The sequence below is a fragment of the Impatiens glandulifera genome, chromosome 9 (assembly GCF_907164915.1).
Source record: "Impatiens glandulifera chromosome 9, dImpGla2.1, whole genome shotgun sequence".
Lineage (NCBI taxonomy): Eukaryota > Viridiplantae > Streptophyta > Magnoliopsida > Ericales > Balsaminaceae > Impatiens > Impatiens glandulifera.
In genome coordinates this window covers 16,117,604-16,139,424 of record NC_061870.1, presented here as the reverse complement: position 1 = coordinate 16,139,424, position 21,821 = coordinate 16,117,604, and the positions used below count along the sequence as shown (strand labels likewise).

General features: G+C 33.2%; 1 protein-coding gene and 1 pseudogene across 1 annotated transcript; both read right to left on the bottom strand.

Annotated features, from left to right (window-relative positions):
• Positions 1 to 8,323: 8,323 nt before the first annotated feature.
• On the bottom strand, positions 8,324 to 10,276 carry LOC124915563 (microtubule-associated protein RP/EB family member 1C-like). The gene is made up of 6 exons (XM_047456313.1): positions 10,067 to 10,276; positions 9,801 to 9,956; positions 9,544 to 9,641; positions 9,152 to 9,377; positions 8,975 to 9,088; positions 8,324 to 8,772 (listed from the first exon to the last, which is right to left on the bottom strand). The coding sequence occupies exons 1-6, from the start codon at positions 10,172 to 10,174 to the stop codon at positions 8,485 to 8,487; spliced, it is 990 nt and encodes a 329-aa protein (XP_047312269.1). The 5' UTR covers positions 10,175 to 10,276; the 3' UTR covers positions 8,324 to 8,484.
• Positions 10,277 to 13,183: 2,907 nt separating this feature from the next.
• On the bottom strand, positions 13,184 to 14,968 carry LOC124914345 (annotated as a pseudogene).
• Positions 14,969 to 21,821: the final 6,853 nt, after the last annotated feature.

Below are 21,821 nucleotides of genomic sequence, written 5' to 3'. Positions count from 1 at the left end.
TAATTCAAGTTATGATTTTGAAATTTAATTTTTCCAAGTTTGACCAGGATGATCTTATTTAGGGTTCAACTTTGTGTTTTAATTGTTTAAAATCATTCCCTAGATGATTTTTAAGCTTTTTGTCGAAAGAGATTTCATCAATTCAACCTTAATCGAAAAAACCCAAATTTGATTTGGAAAAATGGAAATTTTGAATTTTGTGCTCTTGAGCTTTAAGCTTTATTTTTTTATTCAAATAGTTGCCTAAAATGTTTGTAAACATGTTAGAATAATTTTTATATCATAAAATCAACATCCCGATCAAGTTTGATCCAACTTAAAATAAATAAAAAAATAAAGTTTGAATTTTAGTTTTAGAAATTGTTACATAGCTTGATTAATGTTCTTGTTTTGGTTGTGTTCGACTATAAACATCATTTCAAAGTTGTTGGAACAAGAGTTAGGCCATGAGATGGCCTAAATCAAAAGTTCTCAAATTTTGTCCAAGAAACCATTTTGAAAAATCAAATGTTATAAAGTTCGATTGATCGTGTTTAGGGTTAGGGATTATGATCTCTACATTCATATGAGTTGTTTGCAACTTACAGATCGTGTTTTCATGATCTGTATCAAAAGATACAAATGTACAATTCTTCATACTAAATGAAGAACACTCGGTCCCCGACGATCGAGTCATGTAGGATTGAGACCGAGAACTTCCGGTCCTGACCGAGATCAAGGACCGAGAAAATTGATCTAAGATCGAGGTCCACGACTTAGGATTCTAACCTAGGACCGAGAGTTCTGGCTTGGGACCGAGACTCCCAAGTCCATGACTGAGGAAACTAGATATGGATTGAGCCTCCCAGACCTAGGACTGAACAACCTGAGTTCAAGACCGAGCCTCCTGAATCGAGGGTCGAACCCCTCTATTCCCTTGACCGAGTGTCCCAAGCTCTAATCCAGACCACCCTCGGTCTAGACCGAGCCCAAATCGGTAAAAACGGACCAAGCCCTAGAACTCCGGTACTAAGGCCTGTTTAGTTCCACGTTTAAAAAACCCAAAATTATTTTTGTAATTTTGGAACCCCCAATCCAATTTCAAATAATCCCGAAAGGTTAGAAAATGATTTTTAAATATTTTTGGGATATTTCTCAAACAAATATTTTGGCTAAGGCTCCGTTTGGAATATATTTTTAAATTCTAATACTTTTCTGATATTTTTCAGGGTTTTTACTCAATCTTATATCAACGCAATTGCATGTACGCCTTTCTAAATAATTTTATACAATTATTTACGTAATTCAAACATATTCTTGTTTAGGATCCCCAGACTACTAATTAAAGGAAATGAATGTTATAAATAAATCTTTTGATAGCTAGAATTTTATAAAACTAAAAATAAAACGTCATTTGACGGACGTGGAGGACATAGCGCGAAAACCTTTTCCCGAGCATAACCACAAAATAAATTCTTTATGGAAACTCTAGTATAAAGTACCTGTATACACGTATCATTTTATTGATTTTTCTAAAATTATTTGGCGACTCTGTTTTCAAATAAAGAATCTTTTAAATTAATTATGTTTGATTAATTTATACTGAGCTTTAATCAAATTGTATTGAATCCCCTAATTATTAAAATTTGAAGTAAATTAATTATTTTTATATATTTAGTTTTAAAAGGCAGTCAGGTAGTGTAAAAAATTTTTTAAATAATGTTTCATTTTAAAAAAAAAAAGATGTCTAGCACGTAAACAAAAGTAAAAATGCATCAAATCTCGAGCCAACTTGTGATCCCATATTACCATACGTGATAAGCTACAGACCAGGAAACTTCCTAGGAATACAATTATCAATTGTTTCTGGTTTAATAACATTAGTTGGATATCTTAATATTTAATTACATAATCCAAAACAGTTGTAAACAAAATATTTAATCTAACATGAATTCTTGGTTAAAATTGTTGCCCATATGATTTAAAAAAATGAGACTTCTAATATAAAAAAAATAGATACATATATAGTAAGACTAGCTAGATTGTGTTGTCCAACTATTAATTATGTTCTCATCTTAAAATCGTTTAAAGGTACGTAAAGCTTATCCCGAATCTAAAAGTGATTTCAAACCCTTTTATAAAATAACAAAAATAAAACTTTTCAAAAAAACATGAATACATTCTCATAATCTTAGTCACCTTGAAAATCATTATTAAAAGATTATCCGAGCCCATTTCGTAAAAAAAGACAAAAATTAAAACTTCTCATAAAAAATAATAATTAGTCTTTGCAGCTCTTGAACCTGCTGAATGAATAGGCCATTATAAATAGAAATTTTAACTAGATAACAGTGTTACGTTTATTGTTTGTCATGAAATAAAAAATAAAATATGGTGCAGAGATGTTCATAATTATTTATTATCTAAGTGCAGTCTTCTAAGTTACTAATAAAAAAAACAAAATCTCAACATGATACATGTATTACTAGAAATTTATGTAAAAAAAGACAAATATTACATTTCCCCAAAAGCTTCCCGATTATACTACTTGAAAATAATTAATTAGAGTGCTTGATAAAATAAAATATAGTATATTGGTTACAACATCAATAATGAAGGATCATCCGTTTCCATTTATACAAAATTAGATAACATCGTCTTCATTTTATTCAAAACTAAACAAAATTATATTGTATAACTATTTATATATAATAATGTTTAATTTGAATTTATTTGGTTTATCGGGTCTAAAGTTTTGGTTAATTTAGATATATATATATATATATAAGAGTAAATGAATAATTTGGTCGAATCGTGGGTTGTCTCACCCATAAACTTAAAACGGTTAAACTAAAATTAAAAATGTTATATGTATGTTTCGAACTTGCAACCTAACAAAACAAGTACAACCCTTTAAACATTAAGTTAATAAGACTTTCTATTTTAAATTCAACATCAAATTTGATGAACGTGCGACATTCATAACCCCCAAATAATTTTCTGCCGAAAATACCCCCGTTGCGTCACGCACCCTCCGGTTGCGTGACGCACCTGAGGGCATTGTGAAAAGTCCACAATGCCCTTACTATATAATAAAAAAAATTACAGTTTTTCTCTTTCTTTTCATTTCTTTCTTTCTTCTTCTCTTTCGTCACTTCCTTTTCTCCTTCTTCTCTCTAAAAAGTACAACCACCGACGAAGGAATCCCAACGAAGACGGCGGGATCCCAACGAAGGAGATGTCTCTTTCTGCTACTGGTATGCTTACTTTTTCCTTTATTTGAACGCATTGTTTGTTAGGGTTTAGGGATTAGGGATTGATTAGGTAAATGTCACCGGCGGCGAAATCCGGGTGCGTCACGCAGGTGCGTGACGCACCTGCGTGACGCACCTGCGTGACGCACCTGCGTGACGCACCCCAAACCATTTATAGTTAGTATTTGCATTTCATTGTTACGGTGTCTCTCGATTGATAGTAGCAACCATCTGAATATGTTATTTCTTTTTTGTGTTAACAGTTCAAATATATTAGGTTGATGAAATGCCCTGTTGAAATACCCAATTTATTCTTTGAAGAAATGAGGGTAACTGACAACTGATTTTAGAGTGTTGAAGGCTTGAAGCATGTTAGTTTATTCTTGATTATGAAATCTTTCTCAAATTGGATCTATATAGCTATCTGGTGTCAATCCAAGCTGTGTGGCCCATAAAAGCCAAATTTTGTAGTTTAGGATTGTAGTAGATTGATTAGCTTCTATTTTTAATTTGATGACATAGTTTGTCACATATTTCTCCATTGTCTGTTGAAAACTCAGGATAGAGAGATTGATGAGTTAAATGAGCAATTGGAAGAAGATGCAAAATGTGTTGAACACCTGCAAGTTCATCTGTTGGAGGAGAGAAATAAAATGTCTCATGTAGAAAGAGAGAACGTGAGATTGCAGAGCCAGATCGACATGTGACATGTTAATCATCTTGGTGCAGGATAATGACGACGAAGAACCCTAATTTTTGGATCTGATCGATCTCTTTTATGATCAACAAAGATCAGATGATATGTGTCTTTATACTGTCTTTTATAAATCGTTTCTTATTTGTTTGTAAATCAAATATGTTGGGAACTTTATATGTAATTACATTGGTTTGTAAATCACACATTACTCAATAATTGTAAAGCATTACATTACCTCAAATCACAACTTCTGGTTCACAAATCACAATTTATTTGTAACTATCTAGATTTGTTTAACCCTCTATAACTTGAAACTAAACCATTGAATCATTTCGTTCAAAATTCAAAGATTTACCTCAATCACACTTCTCTTATCAAATAACAAATAAAAAAAGATAAATAAATTAAATGTTTGAACCAACTTAAATGAAGAATAATCTATAACAAAGGTGTTGTATATATACACAGTACAGAGTTTACAGCAAAACTCAAATTGGCACAAAAAAAGACATCCTTCCAACACAACTTCGCAGAAGCACTTCAGATTTTTCTCAACCTCTTCTTCCAACAAACTAGCTTTGCGGTTTCTTTTGTGTTTTTTTCCAGAATGCGAGCTTTGAGTTGAGTCTACTTCCAAGACCACATCTGGTAGGATAATATTCACTAAGACAGGCCATATACTATGAACACGAGGCTGACAGAAAGTAGACTTCTGCAAGTTAGGCCATACAAAGAAGATTAAGACTAGTTTTGCATAAAAGGAAGAATCAAGAGAAATTCAATTACGAGAATCACCTTCAAGCAGTTAGAAATAGAGGACAAGTGTTCAACTGTAAAAAAGCTTCCAGCTATATATGGATGAGGAAGAAGTTTCCCAAAGACATTGCTTTCAACAGATATTTTCTCTCTCATTTTAAGAGCTAGAAGCAATGCATCGGGATTTCCAACTTCAATTGCACCATTAAACCAATCACCAAGACCTGGTGCTTCAAAATCTCATTCAAGACAGACTCTGCAGATACCTGTAAACACCACCCAATTAACATATCATATAAATGAGTGAACACCTCAGATAAATAAGTGTACTCATGTCGAAGAAATTTACCTTGTTAATTAGTTCAGAATTATTGAGACAGCAGGCTCTTGAAGGTACCTCTTCTTGGATGCAAGGCCAACTAGAGAACCAATGAATTCAACAATTTGCGTTGAGTTCTGGTCAGTTCTCCAATCTTCAGATAACTTTTTGGATCGTGCAATAGCACCATAAGCAAATAATCGACCCAAAAGATTATCTCGCATGTCCTATATTGGCCACCATCATCTAGTTAAATATTTAATGAAAATGAACATTATTCCATTTGGCAAAAAAAATATAAAAAAATTGAGGCTTTCATTTGTAACCTGTCCTTTCATTGAAGAAGTGGCCGGCAGGGTATCTACTATGAGATTCAGCAATGCATCAATTTTGATGCTTGGGATAGAACTAACTAGGACAGATAAACCCAATGCAAAACCTTGCCTAGCACACTGTAAACGGGACATATTAGTTAAAAAACATCATTAACATGAAAGCACCAATAATACAGAATTTGAAGTCAGCAAATGTAAGGTAATATACCTCCATTGATGAAGAAACGCCACGAATAAACCTCCAATTGATTCTTCGTCAACTTTCATTTGTAATCCTGCGTGACGCACCCTGCGTGACGCACCCTGCGTGACGCACCCTGCGTGACGCACCCTGCGTGACGCACCCTGCGTGACGCACCCTGCGTGACGCACCCTGCGTGACGCACCCTGCGTGACGCAACCAACCAATCAACCTGCATTCAACGAATCAGGGCGAATCAATGACGTTCTGTAAAGGAAATCCACACAAACAATCATATGTATAGGAAATCAACACAAACAATCATATGTAAACGAAATAAACACAAAATATAAACGAATATAGTGGAAATTTTTGTTTCGGCCGTCGTCGTTCGCCGTTGGAGCCGCAGTTCGCGTTTGGAAGTTCTTTGCAGCTATAGACCATTGAATATGGTGGAATGGTCGACGGTGCCTCTTCGATTGGTTCTTCGGCGATGAAAAAGAAGAGAAAGTCTTCTCCGCCGCTATTAGGGTTCACGGCGGAGAAGACGAGAAGAAAGGGGCTGGATGAGAGAGAAACTGAAAAGAAAATGAAAAAAAATTAAGTCTTTATAGGGTTCAGGGTGCGTCACGCACCTGGAGGGTGCGTGACGCATGGGTAAAATGGTCATTAAAAAATTTGGGGGTCACCAGCGCTATAAAAATTAGTGGCCCGCACCATCGGCTATTTGGCCCTATTTTGGGGTCATTTCCTCAAATTTCCCATTTTAGGAGATGTCATTTTAGTGAACGCTATTTCTCTTCATTTTTTTTTAGTTCTTTATTATTTAATATAGCATTTTATTTTTATATAAAACATCCTAACTATATTACGGGGAAATTTGTGGAGTTACCCTAAAAAAAGGCAATTGCGGAAAGTATAGAGATTAAAAAAAAAAAAGTGCTGGTGATCCTTTTTACTGTTTTTGGACGATTTTGCTCATGTCGGAGATTGCGTGACGCAACCGGAATCGTGAGATTTTTTATTTATTTTTTTCCGTCTCGCAATTGGGGTTGCGTGAAGTGATTGCGTGACGTAACTGGAGTTGCGTGACGCGATTGATTACGTGACGCAATTGGGGTTGCGTGACGCAACTAAGCCATTTTCTTCCAAAAAAAATCATAATTAAATTTTTTTAAAAAATAAAAAATTGCGTCACGTAACTTGAAGTTGCGTGACGCAATAGGGGCATTTTCGTTAGAAAAAAAAGAGGGTCACCACGCTATTTAATTTATGCGCTGGTACTATTATTAAGCCTATCAAGTGGGGTCATTTCCTCAAATTTCTTATAGTATGAAGTTATTATTACAATGATATTTTTATTTATTTTTCTTTGAAATTATATTATTCAAATTAATGGTACATAGGAGCAATATAAAGTTTTGGGACTTCAAATATTGAACGCAAACTTTATGCATAAAGATTTTGTAAAAGACCATGATTTGTATAAATATTGAATAGTTTTTTTCTTTTTAAAAAGCAATTTCAAACAAAATGGGACAATTACCTGATTTGATAAAAAAAAAATATACTGAGAAATTTGTTAACTTTAATCTTTTACACAAAATTATTGACACTAAAACTTAAATATAATTTAAATAGTTTAATTAATAATAATTTAATCAAGAGAGGCTTAAATTTAAAGATTTATTATTATTTTTCAATTCTCATTTAGTCTGAGTTTTATCTAATTATGATATTTTTAAATAAAAGTTAAAATTTAAAAAAAAAATTGTTTATATTTAGTGAAAAATATGATTGAATTATATAAAAAGATAATAACAAATAAATGATTTTTTTGATAAATTTTTAAATAATTTCATAAATATATTTTTGACTCAATTACAATTTGAGGCTAAGATTTGGGTAAATAGGCTGCAATTTTAATTGTGTAGTAAGTAAGTAGGTTGAATTAATACCATTTTAGTAATTTAAGATTTTTTCGTAAATAAACATTGTCTTATTATTTTAACTTAATATTTTTCATTTCTTAATGAATTACCACATTGATAAAAAAAATTAATAATTCTTTTATTTTTTTTAAATAAATATTAACTATTCTCACACATCACGCTTCTTTTTAAGACATTCAAACCGCAATAAATAATTTAAAACTTGTATATCTCAAAAAACAATTACTTAATTATTATCCATAAAAATAAATATAAAATCTATATTTATTTAAATTTTATAAGATCACACATTTTTTAGTCATCCAAATCACTTTTAATAAATCAGAATATGTAGATATCGAAAAAAATACTCTATTTAAAAATATTAAATACATTTGTGTAAATATATTTTATTTATAAACTTGATAAATTAAGTAAATAAAAAAAAATTAATACTATAAAATTAGAAGACGGTTGTTTTGTCCATTTGAAAAAAAAAATTAAAATTGTGATATTCAAAATGAAACAACCCACCTAAAATATTTTGTCATGTATAATCTTTTACAAAATAAAATTGTGTTTATAAATAGAACAACTTAAAGTGAAGTATAGTCAATAGACTCAATACAACAAATTGTTGCACTCTCTTCCATATAAAATTAATAAAATCAACAAACAAAGAAATAGATTATCATAATTCATTAATTTAGTTCAAATAAAAATAGTTTTAAATCGCTCATAAAGTTAATTCAAGTTAAAAAGTCTTACCTAATAAAATCTAATAAAATAAAAGTCAAATTTTAACTAAGAACCCTTAAATTGAAATGAGGATCTTTCTTAAACTCGAAAAAAATATTGTAAACAGAACATAAGGTTGCAAGATATTTGGTGAAAATTTCACAATATTATCACCTTCCATACCCACAAGCATATAAGTTGGTTCAAATGTCACAAAACAATTATACTCAGTAACTACTTAATAAAATTGAACTAATATATCAAGAATTCCCACACAAATAAGAAACATAAACCTCAATAGAGTTTCACAAGAGGTGAGCCACTGCAATGAACATCTGAAGCATCTGAAACCCTCTGCCTCGGAGACAAAGAGTTGGCAGCAGCATCATCAACATCGATATTGACAATGCTTTTCCTCTTCTGACTGTCCGACTTTTGCGCAAATTCAGGTTCTTCTGGAATAGGACTCAACAATCCTTCAACACCCTTGTGGTGTTTTGATATCATTGCTTGAGCTTCTGCAACAACTGATGAACTGTTATTATCTGTCGCATATAGTATCATCTTCAATGCTTCCACAACCTGCATTAAAGAAAGAACAAAAATTCAATCTAAGTTTATAAGAAGCTTGAAGAAAAGTCTATCAAGTTCTATCACTTTTAGACTTTGTTGTATTTAGATATGTTGTTCTTCATTGCCTCAATTATAACCCTTTTATACCTTACTTCTTTACTTTTCTTTGAACTACTTTTGAAACCATGAATGAATGCAAGGATTTACTTACAGGTAGCTTCTCAATCTCGGGGATCTGACATATGATTTCAATATCCCTCAACTTTGCAAAGTAAAAGTCTCTTTCTTTCTCCAAGCTATCAAATGACAGTTTCAACTCTGTAATCTGCACAAAGAAGGCGTAAGAAAGAAACTAAAGAGTTGAAATTCTTATGTTAAGAAAGAAAACCTGTTCATCATATGCCGGTCCACTATCTGAAACTGGTTTTGATTCTTTCGAAGGCTTGACAGATTGGTTTGAAGCATTATTATGAACATCATTCTTTCGACTGTGGGAAGTTTGAGTCCTTGCGTTAGCTGATGAAGAAGACTTGGCTGAAGACTGTGGAGGTGCAGATTTCTTGCTCGCATCTTTTCCACCTTTGCAAGCTTCTCTTCTCTCTAGAGGATTGTAACTACAATTGATACATATGTGATTTTTATAAGACAGACGAAATGAATTTCCCAACAAGGTTGCAGCATTCTGAATTGGCAATTCAGAATGCAGTATCAATCTATTAAAAGTGTTTTGAATCATCAATTGGTAAAACCGAAAGTTAATTAGTTCAGAGAGGAAATTACTTCTGTGTAACACCTCCATCGCAATAACGCTTCATCCACTGCATAAACTCTAGGTTATCCAGCGGCCGACCTTTCACAAGTTTGTTAACATCAACATGCTGTTACAGAACAAAAATTGAAAACACGATCTATGAGATCTCATATTATAAACTAATTACTAAACCAAATCTCCGATCTGAGACTGCAAGATCCTCTACAGATCCTTAGAATCACATATCAAAGCTCAAATGAACAAATATCACAAATATCAATCTAACCTTGGTTATTTTCAGTTTGTTAAAGACGTCTTGCAGAACTTTGTAATTCTGGATCATATCATATTCATTCTTTGCATCAAAGTTCACCTTGTGCATCGGAACAACACCTGGATGAGCCGAATCCATTAGCTGGCAATAAATAGCTCCAGAAGATGCCTGCGATTAACACATATGGAGACGAATTAGGAATAATCGTTAAGATGAAGAGATTGGAGCAATTGTATGAAAATGGAGTGAGGATTTGAGCAAGATCGAACGGAGAAAACCTCTTCGACTTTAGAGACATTGAGTTGAAGAGTCGAATTGACCCAGGCTAAGATCTCTGTTCTACCGACGAAGTAAGCGGAATCCATCATTCCAATGTTCGACGCCATGTATAATTTCTGTGTTTTGGTGCTCCAGCGCCTATAGAGAATGAGAAATATAGAGAGAGAGAGAGACAGAAAAGGGGAGCGGGAGGGTTTCGTCTTTTGAATTCAAAACCTAACTTTTTCACAAAACCGATCGTCAGACACGTTTTATATAAAATGTTTTCATTTTTTTAAATATTAATTTACTTAATATTTCTCCATTATTTTTAATATTAACTTGTTTGTTTTGTACTTTTAATTCTTTGTTTTTGCATCAAAATTTTTAAACATTTCAGTGTTTGTTAATGGTTTTAATTTATTTCTTATTTGCTTCTAGTTGTGAATAATTTATTTTTTTAGTAACTAATATATCTAACTATCTAACTGAGTCGATTCGGTATACCTTATCAAAAAATTTGATAATAAAAAATCATACTTTTATCACATCAAAAGTTTACTGTACCAAAATCTAGATATGATATAAATGACATATCAATTTTATCGAATATTTGCGATATACCAAAATTTTGGTAAGATATCGCAGTTATAACGTTCAAACAAAATATATATCTACTTTTTAATGGGAGAAAAATCGCGAAAGTTATATCAAGAAGAATTAAAAGTTGAGTCTCCAATTTGTTCAGATAAAAATAAAGAAAGTAAATATCTTGACAATTGAGCATCCAATTTATTAAAAAAATAAATAAATTTATTAAAATTAAAAAGAAAATTGGTAACCTTGATAACAGACTTATTTTTAAAAATAACAGGAGAAATTAAATTATTTTTTTTAAATTAACCTTTTGCCCATATCAAATTACTCTCTTTAATAACTTTTATCTTCTTTCTCTCTTCTTCTCATCTACTCTCTTCTTCTCACTCAGGGCAACGAGACAACGAGGGATCTCTATTATCCCGACAACGAGTCGTCTCTACTATCTCCCGACGACACGTCTCTGTTATTGCTGGACGTCTGTTTTCTGCTTCCCCGTCTATTATCCCCCCGATGACTGTAACATATACGTTGAACGGTAACTCCCGACTCCATCAAACTAGATCTTCAACAAACAAAGATGGGTAAGTTTTATATTGATTGGTTATAGCTGAAAACAGTTATTATTAATCAATTGGGACGCATAGTGCATCTTGCGCCTACGCAAAATATAATTTGCGCGCAGATTTACTCCTGTGCAAAATGCAATTTACGCGCCTACGCAAAGTGTATAATACTAAACAAATTATAGTTAATAGCACTTTGCGAAAACTGAGTCTGCGCCGATGCAAAGTGCACAAACTGTATATTCAAACTTTGCAAATTGGACTGATGAGAGTTTTGAACTGCTTTATAAAACTTTTGTAAATTTGAAGGGCTTGATTTTAGTTAGTTGTGAGGGCTTCACAATTGATGGCCTTGCTACCATTGCTTCCAATTGTAGGTATATGATTTACAACTTTTGTTATAAATAGTTACTAAGGAAACACAATTTTACTCATTTTGGGTTGTTATAACTTACATGATTATAATTATTATTTTTCGTCATGAGAGTTTTATTTCTAGCACAATTGTACAACCAAATGGATTGAGGTAATTTGGGCAATTATTGATTAAGATCTATTTATGCAACCATCCCTAAACTGTTTAATAAACTATCAAATGCATATTTCTTAGGACAATTTGGTTTGAAATAGTGTTGTTTTCAAATTAACTTATGTAATGGTTCATATAAAATTAACTTAATCAATTGAACCAATCAGATTTAAAACAACCATATTTTCTTAACTGAAATAAGGATCATAATAAAATGGAACCATGAGACCATCTCTGTTTCCAAGCTAAATCCATTCACATTTCACATACAAGGTACAATTTTTCTCCTAAAAGCATTAAATAACCACAAACTTAAACAATAAAAAAACACTAGTTATCGTAGGCTAACCAGGTTGAAACGGCCTTCATCAATCGGAACCGTCCAAACAATATCAGGGGCATTAGTCCTAGGTCAACCAGTTGTGGAGTTTTCAACAAAATCTTCTCAAGACTGTCAATAGGCACCGAATGATTCAATCTCAGACTTGTGAGATTACGACACCTTATTACTAGTCTCCCTAGAGCTGCCAAATTCACTTCTCCCTTTAAGCATGCAAAGTTCAACGAAACAAGAGATGTACAACTTTCACGAAAATATGGCTAAATGGATTGGCTAATCTTGAAAAGATGGGTGGTTCAAATGGATTGGCTAAAACAACAAAAAGAGAAACAAATTAAGATCTAACTCTTTCAAAAATCTGAAAACAACAATTACATCCCAATTTATACAAAAACAACAAAAAGGAGGCGTTACCACAATAGCAGAGACATATCGACCTATCGACCGGGCATATTAAGGACGACTCGTTACCACGGTCGTTGTCGAGATAAGAAAGATCCCTCATTTCCTTGTTACCCTGAATGAGAAGAAGAGAGAAAGTAAAAGAGAAGAGGAGAAAAATTATTAAAGGAGAATTTGATCTTTTACCAAAGTAAAAAGTCAATTTTATAAAAAATTAATTCCCTTGTTATTTCTTAAAATAATTATTTCGAATACATTCCTACATTATACCATCATTTCTATTATACCATCATTTCTTTTATTGTACCACTATTTCAGTATAATATTAAATTAATATAAATAATATATAAAGTAAAAGCATACCATGATTTAAAACAGTATCCATTATACATAATAATAATAATAATAATAATTTTTAATTAAATTTTGATTTATTTTAAAAAAAAGTTATATAATTAAATTAACCTCTATGTTTTTAAAATAAAATAAATCTATTAAGATTAAGAAGAAATAATGGGTTAAAAGAAATGAAATAAATTTACTAGTTTAATTTGAAAACATATTTCAGTATTACGTCCCAATTTTGCTCTAAATTAAACAAGATCTTTATTGGTGTTTATTAGTAAAATCTAATTAATCATAATTTTGTTTAAAAAAACAAAACATATACTTAACAAACTAAATAGAATAATTTCCATCTAAATCATCTTCTCCTACCTTCGGCAAATCTTGCCGGACTAAACGGACCTAGATCTACATAGAAGCCTGACCATCCATCACAAGCTCCGCCATAGCACTCCAGTCGCCGGTCCATTCAAGATTCCCCAACAACTATGCCCCGTAGCCACATAGCATCCATTCACTCCTGGAACCTCTCCAATCACCGGAATACCATCCCTCGCTGCTAGGCAGAAACAAGCTGCTCAGCCTTCACCACCGCCTTCCCTTCCCCCAACCGACTCGAAACTTTTTAACCCACTCTCTTAAGCATGGCTATGGATTCAGGGTCGCCGGTATCTGCTCCGATCGTCTGGCACCTCAACTTCCGAACTCATTCCACATATGTATACCTCACCTACAGCTCAATAATTTACATCAAAATTTCAAAGAGAAATGATTACGGGAGAGAATTTGGTGAGAGAATTACTTAACCTAATCTTATTCACCTAATCTTATTCGCTGAAAAAATCAAATAATTTCTTTTTTTTTCCTCTTTCCTATCACCTTAACATTTCCAAAGTGATGCGAAGTCATTTCCTCACCAAATTACATTTATCTATCACTCCTCTATCTATTACTCCTCAATTTCAAATTAAGGAGTGATAGAGAGAGAGAATTTGGTGAACAAATGACTTGGCATCAACTTCATTCCATCAACTTCGTTCCGTTGTAAAATGTAAAAGTGATCACTTGTAAAATATAAAAGTGAGAGAAAAGAGTGAAATTATTTGATTTTTTTAGATTATGCCAAGTCATTCCCTCGTCAAATTCTCTCCCTCCCTAATTTTCTCGCCTAATCATTTCTCTTTCAAAATTCAAATTAGGGCTAAGGTTAGAGCTTGCCTTTAGGTCGAGGGTAGATTTCAGGGTCCAATGGCGGCCCACCTTCAGAACGATGATAACTCAGAAACAAAGCGTGAGCTGAAATGGCTTCTGCCTCCTTCGGTTCCAATACAATACTATGGGCTTTTATCCCATACACTCTGAAAATCGACGACAACAAACTCAATTTTCCCGTCCATGGTCCAAGAGCTAAAACCACCGCATCGGCTTCAATTTTCCGTCCGCCTTCCATTTCCACCGCCGTCGCCTTTCCTTCCTCCACTCGAACATTCTCCACCTTCCCGATTACAATCTCAACTCCATAATCCGCGACCGCTTTCGATATTAATGTACGAGCAAACAGCTGCGGATGGACCTGCGCCGTTGTCTCCGTCGAACCGATTTCGCGACAGTTTCTCGCCGTGCCGTCGATCCAAGAAGGTATAATAGAAGAGTTGGATTTTGATTTTGATTTTGGGTCAGATTCGTGGATCGAGAGACTGAGGGTGGTTAGGGCGCGATAGCCGTACGATTGGGGGCCGTTGAGTTCTTGAGAAAGGGAGCGATGTAGATTGAAGCTGGCACGGGCTAGGGAAGAGAGGGGACTATCGTCGCACCAATCAAGAGCGAGGAATCCTCCGGCCTTTCCGGAAGCGGCGCAGGCCACTGAGGATTTCTCGATTAGGGTAACGGCAGCGCCTCTTTTGGCTAGGAAGTAGGCGGAACAGACTCCGATCACACCGCCTCCACAGACCACCACGCGGTGGTTCGGTTTCTGAGGAAGGTCGATTGAATTGTTTTCAGCGGATAAGGCGGCCATGATCGTGCGACGGGTTTGGACGATTTGTGTTTTGGAACTTACAGGAGATTGTGAGAGAGGAGGAAAGACGAAGAAGGAAAATGACGTCATCATCACTCTCTAGAAGACTTCTTCCAAGACAAGACAGATGGGTGGGAATCCATTTTATTTATTTTTAATTAATCATCTAATTTAACAAATAATTATTTACTTTTGAAAAACTAATTCTCATGTAATATATAATAATATATAATAATTTATATATATATATATATATATATATATGATTTAAATTTGTTTGGTTTGACGGTGAAACATTTGATTAATTTGGATATATACATGAGAGTAATGGATACTTGAGTCGGATCGTGGGTTAACCCGTTCATAAATTTAAACAGTTAAAAAAAAATAAATAAATGTTATATATATGTTTTGAAGTTGCAATATACAAAAATAAGTATAACATTTAACCAGTGTAATGTTGATGTGGTTTGTCGATGATAATAGGTCGGTAACAATTGAGAGTGGTTAAAAAATATGAATCAAATATTTGATTGACCAAATTGTAAGGTCACGAGATTAATTGTCGATTGAGATTGATTGTTTGTTTTCATAGGGACAAGAAATGTGTGAAAATATGATTAAGTTGTGATTTATCGAGAAATAGAAGGTCTATAACAAAAGATTATGAGGTCACGAGATTAAAGATCGATTGAGATTGGTGGTTGGTTTGTTGATAGATAAGAAGCATGTGAAACTATGATTGAGATTGGTGCTTGGTTTTCGAGAATTAAGAGACATTTGAAAATGTGATTGAGATCGATAGTTGGTTTTCCGATGGATAAAAACATGTGAGAATATGATTGGAATTGGTGGTTTGATTACTGACGAATAAGAGGCGTGTAAAGTGTGATTGAGATTGATGCATTTGTTACCCGAGAGTTCAAAATAAACTACAAAACATGCCACTAGACCTACATTAAAAACAATATTGACCTTTTTAATATGTGATTATCGTAAATATTACAATTTAACTCTAAATTAAGATTAATGCATACGTAATCGCAATACTCTTTAGTCCAAAATTATTTCGCGATATGCATTTTTTAATGAAAACATAGTTGCAGTCAAAAATTTTAATAAGTCCGCTAAAACTATTTTTTTCGCCAAAACACTCCTCCCAAGCATCAAAACTTAGAAAAAAAATTCATTTCCCTCAATTCTTTTTCTCTCTTCCCGACTTAAACCTCCCTCAACCCAAAACCCTACCCAACTCACGTCCTCCTCTACACCAAATCCTACCCAACTAACACCTACCTCTGCCCCAATTCTCTATGCTAGCCGATTCTAATGGCCGCCCACATCCACATCGCCGCAACCTACCCGAACCTTAGCCACAACCCCACCGCACTCCCACCGCAACCTAGAAGTAACATTGCCGCAACATATCTCGTTACTAGTTTGTGCTCATTGATTCCTATTGATTCATTGTATTCCATTTAGTCTAGATTCGTGGATTCCCTATTCTTTGTAGATTACTAAATATTTATTCTAGATTGCTATGTTTCTTATGGAATAAGATATAAATTGTAGAAATCTCTGTTCTAGATTTCTATGCTGTACCTGAGTATATTTAGTACATATTTCTTGTACTTGTTCTTTAGTAGATTGCTATGTTGTTCTATGTTGTGTAAGTAATAACATACTAGATTTTTATTTATGTAATACTCAATGGGTTTTCATTCAACTTATGGGTTGAAGTTTGAACTCAGCTGCTTCAGAAAAATATAAGTACTAACTAATATGAATATGGGAAAGGCCATGTTCTTTCTTGTTGAAGCCTATAATCAAAACTCATTATGAATTTGAATTATGTGGGATAATATTGTTGGATTTGTAGGATAGTATTGACTTACCAAATATTAAGTTTTGTCTCTCTTAATGTTGAACTGGTGGCTTATGTTTGTTTGTCGGCTTTTAATTTCAAAACATCAGGATTTGATGTACTGAATATGTGTTTGTTTTGATATTTTAAAATATAATAGACTAATAAATGTTAAAAGGAATTCTATGTTGTTATTATCAATTTTATTATGGTTACTTATAATATGCATTCTTGACATAGTTTGGTTTGGTGAATGAGTAATATAGTGGTGGTTATATAGTATATAGTATAGTATCAATGACTATTGATAGAGCATATTCACTATTTATTATATTTCTAGGATATAAATAACATCTTGACATAGTTTGATTTGTATTTAAAACCATGTGAATAAATTGCTATTGTTGTTGGTCTAAATGGTTTTGTATATGATATTATTCTAATTATTTTTGTATTTGATATTCGTTGAATAGAGTATATTGTAATATGAGTAGACAGTCTCAAAGAAAGCGGGATCTAAGTGAATCTGTATATACAGAATTAGACCAGGTATGATTTGGTTGATAGAGTTATAATTTGCACTAGTAGAAAATAAGGTTTTGGTAACGAATTTTAGGTAACGGCGCTGTAGCACCTTTACTGAATTTTTTATCATTAACAGTTTTATATATCCATTATTGATATCAAGATATCAGTAACGGCCATATAAACCGTTATTAATAAACCAATTTAGTAACGGGCATAAGGAAGAGTCGTTACAGATACTAGTTTTTTATTCTTCTTTTTCAAAAATGAGGGTAACAGTAACGGTTATCCTTAAACCGTTACTGATATACATTAATTTTTTATTTTACACAAGAGGTAATCGTAACGGTTTTCCTTCAAACTATTACTAATACATACATTTGTAACGGTTATCCTTAAAACTATTACTATACATTTCGTCTTCACAAGGGGTATCAGTAACAGTTATCTTTAAAACTGTTAATGATATGCATTCAATTTTTATTTTACACAAGAGTATCAGTAACGTTTTCCTTAAACGTTACTAAGACATACATTTGGAATAGTTATCCTTAAAACCGTTACTAATACGATGTCTATCATTTCGTCTTCACAAGAGATATCAGTAATGGTCTTGAGAATAACCGAACTAATACTGATTAAACATCTATAATGGTTACTCTAAAACCGTTATAGATACCCTATTAAAACATGAGAGCGTCGTTTTCTTTCTTTTCTCCTTCTTTCTTTCTTCTCTTCTTTTCTTCTCTCCGCTCACTATTTTGCTCCCGTTCTGCTCTCGCTCTCCATCGCCTGTTGAAGCTATCGCCGTTCTGCTCCCATTCCCAATATCAGACTACTGTCAGTTCCGCTTTCCGCCGCCGGTTCCATCTCTTTCCCAATATCAGACTACAATCAGGTTAGTTTAATTTCTTCTAATATTTCAAATACTCTTCATTCTCTTTCAATCTCTTTCATTCTTTTTCAAATAATCTTCTTTCATCAATATCCAGGTTCGTTTTCAAAGTCTTCGTCGCCGTTTGAAGTTGCCCTGCTGCCGCTAATTGAAGTTGTTGTTGCTTCCACCGCTTCCCTTTCGTCAATATCTAGGTTAATCTTCAAATCCCTTTGATTTTTAAATCAATGTTAGATTGTTAGTTTATTTCGAAAGTTAAGATTATTGGATTGTTAGGTTATGGATTATTGTATGTTAGGTTAGATTATTGGATTATTGGATTATTGAATGTTAGGTTATATTAGTTAGATTGTTAGATTATTTGATGTTATGTTAGATTATTGGATTGTTGGTTTATTTGATTTTAAATTAAGTTAGATTATTTGAATGTTAGATTATTGGATTGTTAGATAAATGGATTATTTGTATGTTAAATTATTGCTTTATTGGATTATATGTTAGTTAGATTATTGGGTTATTGCTTTATTGAATTATTGAATTGTTGGATTATTGGATTGTATATTGATTAAGTTATGATAGTTTATTGAATTATATGTTAAATTATTGGACTAGTTAGCTTTATGAATAATTTAGAAATTATATACATTATTTGACATAGTAATATTTGTCTAGTCCTAATGGAAGTCCATAACAAACATGGATGACTATACTTCGTACTAATCCAAAATATATTGAGGGGGTTGACAAGTTCATAGAATTTGCTGAAAGGTCTACGGGTAGATCATCGATTGCATGTCCTTGTGTAAGGTGTACAAATCGAGTATATGAGAATAAGACTGTCGTTAGATATCATCTGATTGTATTCGACATAAGACAAAATTATGATTTTTGGTATTTTTACGGTGAAAAGAGAATTGAACGAATATAAATGCTGTTAGTGAGAATGTGGAAGATGAATCAGATGATGAGCTTGAAAATGAACCGATCAATGTACCACAAAATAACGAGAGTAATACCATGAAAGACGAACATGTTGACGTTTGTGAGGATCACCTAATGGAAGATATTATTACTGATTTGTACCATAATGTCAACAATGATAATGAACATACGAGTGAAAATGAGCATCCCGTTGATGATGCTAAGACATTTTATAAATTGTTGGACGATTCAAAACTATATTTTTATGAAGGTTCTCGCATTTCCAAAGCCTCATCTCTTCTTAAGCTTCTTCACATAAAGAATGTAGGTTAGTAGACAAACACGTCATTTGATTTTTTGTTGAGTTTATTGAAGGAAGAAGTACTACCAGTTCATAATCAGCTACCAAATTTGTATTATGAGTGCAAGAAATTCATTACAGATATGGGTCTATCGTACGAAAAAATTGATGCGTGTAAGAATGATTGTATGCTTTTTCGTAAAGAGGATAAGGATTTGCAGAAATGTAAAGTTTGTGGACTTTCTAGATGAAATATCAATAAATCTAGTGGTGCATTCGAACAAAGGTGAATGACAAGTATATACCCAATAAGGTGCTGCTGTATTTTCCATTAAAACCGAGGATGCAAAGACTATACATGTGTTCCAAAACTTCTCCATAGATGACTTGGCATAAAGATAGCAATCCCGAAGTTGATGTGTTGAGGCATCCTTCTAATTCAATGACATGGAAGACGTTTGATACTTGTACCCAAATTTCTCAAGAGAACCTTGAAATATGCGACTTGGTTTGGAAAGTGAGGTTTCCAATCCTTAGCTAACGGGAAAACATTATACAACATTTGACCAGTAATTCTCATCCCTTAAAATGTCTCTCCCACTACATGTATATTTCTTCTATCAATGTTAATTCTATGACCAAAAAGTTCTGAGATTGCATTGACGTATTTCTTGAGCCACTTATTGAAGAGTTGAAGGAATTGTTGCATACCGGTGTGAAAACATACGATGCTAGCCGATCACAATATTTTAACTTATGGGCATATATTATGTGGACTATTAATGATTTTCCGGCATATGAAAATTTGTCTAAATGGAGTACATTGGGAAAATTTGCATGTCCGTATTGTAATCAGAATACTGCATCATTGAGGTTAACAAATTGCCAGAAAGAGTGGTACATGAGTCATCGGCACTTCCTCCTAGCTAATCATCGTTGGTGCAAAGAGACCGATACATTTGACGGGCGTACTGAGCATAAAGCACTTCCTATTTTACTATCGGGTTTCCGAAATGCAATTGCAAGTAGGAGATCTAAAGAAAATTTGTTTGACAAAGTATTTTCCCAGAAAACAAAAATTATTCATGAATCCTAGGGTGATAACTGGAACAAATTTAGTATATTTTTCCAATTGTCTTAATGGAAATCATTGATGTTGAGACATAACTTGGATGTAATTCATATTGAGAAGAATATATGTGATAGTTTGTTGGGAACTTTAATGATTTTAAAAGAAAAGACCAAGGATGTGATTAAAGCGATGAAAGATTTGGTCATATTGAACATAAATATTCCTTACATCCCATTAAAGTTGATGGTGTTATTCGGTGTCCGGCAGCCCCTTATGAATTGTCATCAGAACACAAGAAACGATTATATCAGTTTTTGAAAGATATTAAAATTCCATACGGTTTTATTCATATATTGGGGCATGTGTAACATGGAGGAGAAAAATTTTTTAGATTGAAGAGTCACGATTGTCACATTTTATTACAATATCTCATCCACTAGCTATCACGTGACCTACTTCTCGATGATGTGTACGATGCTGTGGTGAATTTGTCAAGGTTCTTTCGGTTGCTTTTCCAAAAAGTTTACAACGCGAAGAAATTTGAAAAAACTACATAACGACATTGTCTTGACACTTTATAAATTGGAGAAGATCTTTCCACCTTCTTTTTTTATATAATGGTGCACTTGTCAGTTCAATTAGCTTTTGAGGTTTGCCTTGGAGGGCCTGTCCAGTATCGATAAATGTATCTAGCTGAACAATATATGAGCACACTGAAGAAATACCTTAGGAACAAGAACTTTCCAGAAGGTTCAATTAGCGAGAGATAACTTGTGAATGAGAATATGAACACGGGTGCCCGATATTTGGAGGAGCAAGTGTCACGAGATGCCTCGAGAGAGATTAGTACAATATTCTCCACATTTCTCGCTATGGAAGACTTATCTAATGGCATAGCCTACACATACCAACCGGGTGATCATGCTTATTGGTACATCTTAAAATTGTCGCGAAGCTGAAGAATATATAAGTAAATGCATCGATTTCATTATTAGGTATGATTTTAGTACTTTTAGTAATATTTAATTTATATTTGTGCAGCGATTTCGTGCATCTTGCCACCTAATATTACCAATGAAGATCGGGATAAACAATACGTTAGATATTTCCAAGAAAGAGTAAGTAATCGTCTCAACAATTTCTTTTTAGTAGATGACAATGAGTTTAACAAAAATTTCTACTGAATAGGTGGAGAAATTAGCTGATGAATCCGATAGAAACAACGAATTTAAGATTTAGAATTGTGGGCCTACAATGTATGCAAAGAAATATAACTCGTGCAAAATAAATGGGTACAAATTTAACACTAAGAAACACGACGAGAGCTTGACCACCCAAAATAGCGGGGTTTGGGTTGTTGAAAATAATGGGGCTGAGACAATTAACTACTATGGAGTGCTC

Excerpts from the sequence above, each read along its gene's own strand:
- LOC124915563 (XM_047456313.1), bottom strand. The coding sequence starts at position 10,174 with ATGGCGTCGAACATTGGAATGATGGATTCCGCTTACTTCGTCGGTAGA. Across the intron at positions 9,642-9,800 it reads ACAAACTGAAAATAACCAAG|CATGTTGATGTTAACAAACT; the intron begins GTTAGATTGATA and ends GTTCTGTAACAG. Across the intron at positions 9,378-9,543 it reads GATGGAGGTGTTACACAGAA|TTACAATCCTCTAGAGAGAA; the intron begins GTAATTTCCTCT and ends TATCAATTGTAG.